This window comes from Anneissia japonica, unplaced genomic scaffold, assembly GCF_011630105.1.
Source record: "Anneissia japonica isolate Jap-2015-1 unplaced genomic scaffold, ASM1163010v1 scaffold287835_len3118868_cov185, whole genome shotgun sequence".
Taxonomy (NCBI): Eukaryota; Metazoa; Echinodermata; class Crinoidea; order Comatulida; family Comatulidae; genus Anneissia; species Anneissia japonica.
Genome location: NW_022737223.1, coordinates 2,250,749 through 2,258,756, shown reverse-complemented (window position 1 = coordinate 2,258,756; position 8,008 = coordinate 2,250,749). Strand labels below are relative to the sequence as shown.

General features: G+C 33.8%; 2 protein-coding genes across 3 annotated transcripts in view; one reads left to right on the top strand and one right to left on the bottom strand.

The window, feature by feature from the left end:
- Positions 1–749: 749 nt before the first annotated feature.
- On the bottom strand, positions 750–4,705 carry LOC117117109 (glutamic acid-rich protein-like). Of its 2 annotated transcripts, none has more exons than XM_033261305.1 (2): positions 4,658–4,705; positions 750–3,340 (listed from the first exon to the last, which is right to left on the bottom strand). In XM_033261305.1, exon 2 carries the CDS (start codon positions 3,283–3,285, stop codon positions 2,209–2,211), a length of 1,077 nt encoding a protein of 358 aa, XP_033117196.1. In that variant the 5' UTR covers positions 3,286–3,340; positions 4,658–4,705; the 3' UTR covers positions 750–2,208. The 2 variants fall into 2 exon arrangements, with proteins under 2 accessions (XP_033117196.1, XP_033117195.1); XM_033261304.1 differs by lacking the exon at positions 4,658–4,705 and adding an exon at positions 3,683–3,799.
- A 244-nt stretch (positions 4,706–4,949) lies between these two features.
- Positions 4,950–8,008, top strand: part of LOC117117111 (borealin-like) — a gene marked incomplete in the record, with an annotated part of 9,281 nt that continues 6,222 nt past the window's right edge. Inside the window, 2 exon segments of the mRNA XM_033261306.1 lie at positions 4,950–5,063; positions 7,266–7,433. Of these exon segments, the coding sequence (XP_033117197.1) occupies positions 7,298–7,433 (136 nt within the window).

Here is an 8,008-nt window from a genome sequence, read left to right as displayed (position 1 = left end):
TATATATATATATATATATATATATATATATACGTGTATATATATATATATATATATGTATATATATATATGTGAAGAAGGCGTGTCCATGTGTGTTTCGAAACATATGTAGAATATAATATAACGTAACAGTAAAGAAACTCAAATACGTAAGATGTTGACTTTAGAAACACTAACATTTATTAGGCGAATATTTCGGCTAATCCTGTAGTCTTTGTCAACGCTTGACATAAAATGAACATATTGAGAAACTATCTTAGCAATATACAATTTGAGAAACAATACGGTAATTAAGTCAAAGCAAGTCGGCATATGTCTATAAAGGATTAATGATAATGTACAAATAAACAGTGATAAGGGTGAACAATGAATGAGCAAGTGGTGGACTGTGGGAAAGCATTACTATAGTTAATGCATGGGGGAATTAATTCATCTATGGTTAATGGATAAGCTAAACATAAGGCATAACTAAAATCAAGAACAAGAACAGAAAGAGGAAAAGAAAAAAAAAAAAAAAAAAAAAAAAAAAAAAAAAATCCCACAGTCGAATCCAAAATGGCATTGAAAAATTTGTTCGTCTTAGATAAAAATTCGACTAACAGATTGTTAATTAATGAAATAAAAAAAACTTGACATGTCAAATAAGATAGACTTATAAATTATTCGAGTTAGGCAGAGTCGAATTAGGCAAGTTTAACTGTATATATATAATTTACAGTTTTAAAATAAGCTAATTTTCAGAGGCAATGTAAATACAGTACTTGCAATTTATTTTTCATCATCTACATAATAATACAGTGTATATACAATTTTGACATACATCATTTAAGACACTGCACTCAAGAAGTGGTAACTTAATTGAAACCACTAAAGAAATACACTCAAATGAGAGAAATAATACATTATACAGTAAAACAAAAAAATCTAAAGTGTTTGTATGGAACATCAATTATTTATAAACATTACCGTATAGTTATGGCACTGAGAGCATTGATATTATCTTTTATGGAATTCATAGACTATCCAAATTTAAAAATACCCTACATATTTTCAACAATCAATATTACCATGAAGCTATGTACTAAATTTCCTCTTCCATTTCCATCTAACAGCGAGTGATTTAACCACTTTCACCAAAGGTAGGAAGACATCTTCAAATAAAACACATCTACAATTATGTTACACACATTGTCCGCATGCATAATGGAAAAAATTCTCAATATGAGGCTTAAGAAAATTAAGATGTTATAAGTGATGTAAATAATCCTGATGTTTGCAGGATCCGACTCCAGCAGAAGTTGGAAGACGACTCGAATTCCAATTTCAGACTAGTAGAAAAAATAAAAATTAGAGTATACAGTATTTGAATGCTTTGTATTTTTTGGCTACCAGGCCCCAATGGGGAAAAATAGGCCCCCTGACCCCCAGGAAAAATCAGGTTTTATGTTTTAGCCACAGAGTATTCAGGCGCACTTGCAATTACAGCTCCAGGCCCCACAGCCCTATAATCCGGCCCTGTTTCAACAGAGAAAGCTGCGTGATGAGAAGTGGATAACAGACTATTTTGATCTGCTAGACTGTAAGACGACAAGTCGTATTGTGCAGCACCGATTTTACCATCAGATACAATTAAAATAATGCATTACTGTGTACAGTATTGTTCCAGTTTACCTATCGTAACTAAATAATGATAAAATTCATTAAAGCTCTATGAAAAGTTAATTACTGTATATTAATTTAAAATACTACTACTGTATTTAGATATAATAAAAACAACAATAATAATAATATTAAATTAATAATAAAAACAATAATAAATTATTAATAATAAAAACAATAATAATAATAATAATAATAATAAATAATAATAATGAATAATGATCATCATAATATTTTGTTACATACAGGGTATGAACGCCATTTCACACAGAATGACACTACCAATAAATCAGTGATGAAACTGGATAGGAAAATTGCATTAAAGATCAAATGATGACATCACAATTGGCTGAATAATTACAATATACTGTATATTATTAGGGTAAAACCTTCTGAAACTTGCATTGATTTCTCTATACATGAATAAACTCCACCACTTTTAATTAATATTTTTACTGTTCAGTATTTAACTCTAATTGCCTTAACAAAAAAACATTTTTGCTTGCAGTACATCACGTAAAAAAAAAAATATTCAATTGAAATGGCTGCTCAATTTGAATCTTCATCAGATTCATCATCAGTTTCTTCATCATCATCATTCCCACTTGTATCTGTTTCTTCATCACTCTCTTCATCTTCATCACTACTCTCATCTTCACTACTACTTCCCCAAAGCTGTCTTTCTCTTTCTTTTCTTAGTTCCTCGTCGATTAGAGGCTTAAACTCATTTGCTTCCTTGTTATCCGGCTCATAAATTAAAATCATTTGACAAAGTTTCTGTGCATTCTGAAAATCTTCATCCATCACAGCTTCAAGGAATTCACCTAACAGTTCAATTGGTGCCTTCCTCTCATCCTCCTCCCCATCTTCACTTTCCTCACTGCTGTCATCTTTGTCCTCTTTTGAGGGTTTCTGTGTTTCACTTGGCTTATTTACATTTTTTTTACACTCTCTACCATGTTTTGGGTTAACTGAATGAAGATCATCACAAGATGATTCTCTATAACCATGACTAACATAATAATCATCACTTAAACTCTTCACTTGCTCACTAACATTATCTTTTGCCGCACTTTCTTTTGGTTGAAGCTGAATCCCACATACTCCAGTTTCCAGTGAACTAATGCCAATGGAAGAGTTTGGTTTTGGTTCATGTTTTGCGCGAGATTCATTCAATGTTGGCGTTGTGTTATGAACGCAAGATTCATTCAATGTTGGAGTTGTACTACGAATAAATGATTCAATAACCTCATTATTTGGCATTCCTTGCTTTTCAAAGTTTCTCTTCACTGACGGTAAAACAACTTTTTTGTGAGCTCCTGAACACAACGTAGTATCATCACCAGTATTCCAATTCGCAGATACGGTATCAACACATTTTCGACTTGACCGTGAACAACTTGAATTTACACGATCTTTTGTTGTTTCCAATTTTCCTAGCTGATGTTCGTTTATTTTTGACCCAGTTGATTCAGTTAACATTTCTAGAGTACTTCCACTGCGTTGCAAAAGCTTAGGTGTTGTTGATCTCCTTCCAGATTTGGGTCTTTCAAAGATGACAGGTGTTGAAGGTCCAGCGCCCAGCATAGTTATACCATTCACAGTGTTATGGCTTTCACCCATCATGTTTTGGTTCAGTTCAGACTTAGGCCTAGGCTACCTTATGCCTAGCTAGTCAGATCTGTGGGGTGAGGTAAAATGAAATTTTAAAAATCAGTTTCAAATTGTTCAACTCTGATTTGTTTGCCTTCTTTTAAAATTCCATATGTTATTTAGGTAGGTAGACAATGTATAATCATAAAGAATAGGCCTTAGCCTATTACTTCTAGCCTCTAGGCCTAGGGCAGGGCCTCCAGAGAGGTGCATGTAGGCCTAGGCCTACTATAGAATGTAGCAATGAACAGTGCAGCACGGCACGGGGCAAGCACAGCAGCATGCCATGACCTTGGCTAGAAGGCTATAATCAAACCTGGACTTCGAATAAAAAACAACTTATTAACAAGCGTAAATTATTATTACATACGTATTTCCATGGTTTATTTGATGACCAAAAATATAGTAAATCACCATTTGAAGACACCGAAAGTATAACGTCGCTTGGATACTTTAAAACGGAAGTAGGTTGTTGCTTCTACTGCTGACCTTAATAATAGTATGATTCAATGCTGTAAGTTTTCATAGTATGTGCAATAATATTGTTTAAAAAAATCAAAATATATTCAAAATAATTATCTTAATTATTTATATTAATATAAAGTTACAATAAATGCTAATTTTGTTATATAAACTAAATTAATTTACGTTTCTTTTTAAAGAAATTTAAAGGTCAATTCAATTACGTAGCGTACAACAATGTTGATTGGTTAATGAAGCCAATGTTCAAATGAGGCGGGTTCTATGAAAGTACAGGAAATTGCGGGTACTGTAAAGTTAGTAACTTCTTTGTTTATTTCTTGGTTTACTTATTATAGTATCGATGTAATGATGACATATACTTATTTTGCCATTGAACTGTTTGAATCACATGATTACAATTATCCTAGGCTAGGGGGGGGGGGGGGGGGGGGGGGGGTGTTCGGCCTAACTACATCAGCCTAGGCCCTAGGCCCTAGGCTACAGTAGGCCTAGCTACTCGAGCTAGTCAGAGCAACCTGCCTAGGCTAGCTACGCCTATAGAGAGCCTCTTCTTTATGTTCTAGATTAGGCCCAGTATTTTAGGCCTGGCCTATAATAAATATGTAGCCTGGTAATATGCCCGTGACAAATAATGATGATCTTTAAGTTAAAAAAAAAAATTATCTTGTTTGGATTTAAATGAAACATAGGCATATGTCAAAGAATCTACAACAACATTCAAATCAAATATGATAGTATAATACATACTCTGAGTATTGAAATGCACGCCATTGTGTTGTTGGCGTGCATTTCGATTCTTGGAGTATGTATTATTGTACAACATTAAAATATTAAAACAATGTCGTAAATTATTATTACATACGTATTTCCATGGTTTATTTGATGACCAAAAATATAGTAAATCACCATTTGAAGACACCGAAAGTATAACGTCGCTTGGATACTTTAAAACGGAAGTAGGTTGTTGCTTCTACTGCTGACCTTAATAATAGTATGATTCAATGCTGTAAGTTTTCATAGTATGTGCAATAATATTGTTTAAAAAAATCAAAATATATTCAAAATAATTATCTTAATTATTTATATTAATATAAAGTTTCAATAAATGCTAATTTTGTTATATAAACTAAATTAATTTACGTTTCTTTTTAAAGAAATCTAAAGGTCAATTCAATTACGTAGCGTACAACAATGTTGATTGGTTAATGAAGCCAATGTTCAAATGAGGCGGGTTCTATGAAAGTACATGAAATTGCGGGTACTGTAAAGTTAGTAACTTCTTTGTTTATTTCTTGGTCTTATTATAGTATCGATGTAATGATGACATATACTTATTTTGCCATTGAACTGTTTGAATCACATGATTGCAATTATCCTAGGCTCGGGCCTATTTTTAGGCTAGGCTAGTGGGGGGGGGGGGGGTGTTCGGCCTAACTACATCAGCCTAGGCCCTAGCAGGCCCTAGCCTACAGTAGGCCTAGCTACTCGAGCTAGTCAGAGCAACCTGCCGAGGCTAGTTACGCCTATAGAGAGCCTCTTCTTTATGTTCTAGATTAGGCCCAGTATTTTAGGCCTGGCCTATAATAATATGTAGCCTGGTAATATGCCCGTGACAAATAATGATGATCTTTAAGTTAAAAAAAAAATTATCTTGTTTGGATTTAAATGAAACATAGGCATATGTCAAAGAATCTACAACAACATTCAAATCAAATATGATAGTATAATACATACTCTGAGTATTGAAATACACGCCATTGTGTTGTTGGCGTGCATTTCGATTCTTGGAGTATGTATTATTGTACAACATTAAAATATTAAAACAATGTTTCATTTGATTGAAATCGTGCTACTGTACTTCATTTTCAATGATTTTTCAATATTTTATTTTTCCGAACTTTATTCCTAATATCTTCCTATATCTACTACTGTACTATCTAGGCGTATTATTTTCTTCACAGATTTTGTGTAGTGTTAGCACTTATACAACCCTTATGCTACTAGAACCACTCCCATACCACCCAACACAACCCCCTCCCTTCCCCTACCCCAGTGCAGATATCAGTTAAGTACTGTACTATACATACAAATTAAAAGTAACTAAAAAATATTTACATAGGCCTACAGTAGAGAGTTTTTATTATTATACATAATTATTATGCAGTACTGTACATATCCTCACTAAACTACTGTACACTTCAGCTTATCCCCATCCCCTCCCTCCCCCTACTTCAGACCCTGCCCCATGTTAACACCTCTGTGTTTAAGATACAGTACACTATTTTAGTAAAGTACAATTAGTACATTACATGCAAATCAAAATACCTCCTCATCCCCCACCACCTTTCCCGTCCACACTGCCTTCCTCTCCCCCCACCACCTACAGTACCCTACCTAACAACCTTCACCCGCTGCCTAACCCCACCACCAGCATCTCAGTAGTGGATATACAACGGTTTATCCGATCCTAAATAAACCACTTTCCCAACGATTAAATTTCTTCATACTTGGTCCAAATTATAATTATGTAATTAAATAACAAGTACATTACTGTAGCTACTGTACAGTATAATAATTAAACTCATTGCAACTATTCCATCTGCTAAAAAAAAGTGGATTTTATTCTTAGTATAAGTTTCAGACTTTAACGACACTGTAAATATGATATGGATGACAACAAAACACATTTGTAACCTTTCTTTGAACATTAATGTGCATGTACAGTATGACATCAGCAATATCCAATAAAAAAAAAAGAAGCAAATTTTCACAGATTTTTTAAAACCAAACACCCTGACCCAGCAGTGCAAGCCCACCATTTGAACAAGTGACCAAAACTAGGAAGTGTGACATAACACAATAGATCCTGTTCAGGTTAAAAATTCTACAAGCGATGGTTTGAAAATTGAACATTTCATTGGTTGCTTTTTCTGCATTATCTTGATTTCTTCTTATCGATTCCATACACGCGTTCATCAGGGGAGGTTAAAAAAAGGGGGGAAAAAAGAAAGAAAAAGAAAAAAATGATAGCCAATGTTATTTTCGGGCGTCTAGAACACACAAATTTTCGGACCCCCTGGGGCTGTGTTGTCTCAATCGGCCCAACTTTCGGGCCCCCCTTTTGGACATCTCTTGATCTGCCCCTGTTCATAGTCTGTTGAGCTAGACTTATGTTGGTTTAATTCTTAAAACTCGACCGATACGTGTATAGATGTGAAAGGATTGGGGTTGAAACAGGGCCACGGCGTGAACGCTCCTTTCTTGACCCCATTATCTTGATTGATTATAGATAAATCCATAACTTACTTTTTTGTCATTGAATTAAAAATGAATATAAAGTACTGTAATGCCTATTCTTTTATAGGCCTAGGCCTAGTCTTACTCTTTAAGACTTAAGAGTATAATAATACTATATCAATTGGCAATAATGAATAATTAAACGTAATTATATTCATATTATTATGAATCAGTAGTACATACTGATAAATTATAGAGAAAAAAAATGCCTCCACGAAAACGAAGGACGAAACTGACAACACGAGCAAAACCAAAACTTCCACATGGAGAAGACGATGAAATGGATGGTAATGAACGCAGGAGCAAAATGGAACTATTACTAACAGATTTTGACTTAGAGGGTATGATAAGCTTTTTTTTTTTCATACTTTTATGTTTTTATTTTAGAATTCTTGACTTTCTCTCTTACACCTTTAAATGTTAATGACGATAATGACAGATTTATATACCAACCTCTTAAAGAAGAAATCTAAACAAATAAACTACAGTATTTATTCGAATAAATGCCTCTGGCGTTTGTTGTTGAGAAGGGTTGGTTTTTTTTTTGGGGGCGGTGTTTATTTGAGGGTGGAAGATTATTACTTGAGGGACCGGAGGTGTTTATTTTTTTGGATATACAGTAAGTTAAATGGATGTGTATGCCCCTAATTTCATTGTAAATTTGGAACTACAATGTTACTGCCAAAATGTGATTTTGCATGATCATAGACATATTTATTGATCCCAACCAGGTTAGAAAAAAATGTAATTCTACTGGAGGAGAAAATATTACTAAATTGTGTTGAGAATGGCATTGCTTCCATTGGATTTGTGATTTATAGGGCGTTTATTTGAGTAAACGAGGGAGGTGTATTCCAAATGAGGCTCTAGAGACGGAGTTTATTTGAGAGGGGAATTTATTCAAAGCGGGGTGTAT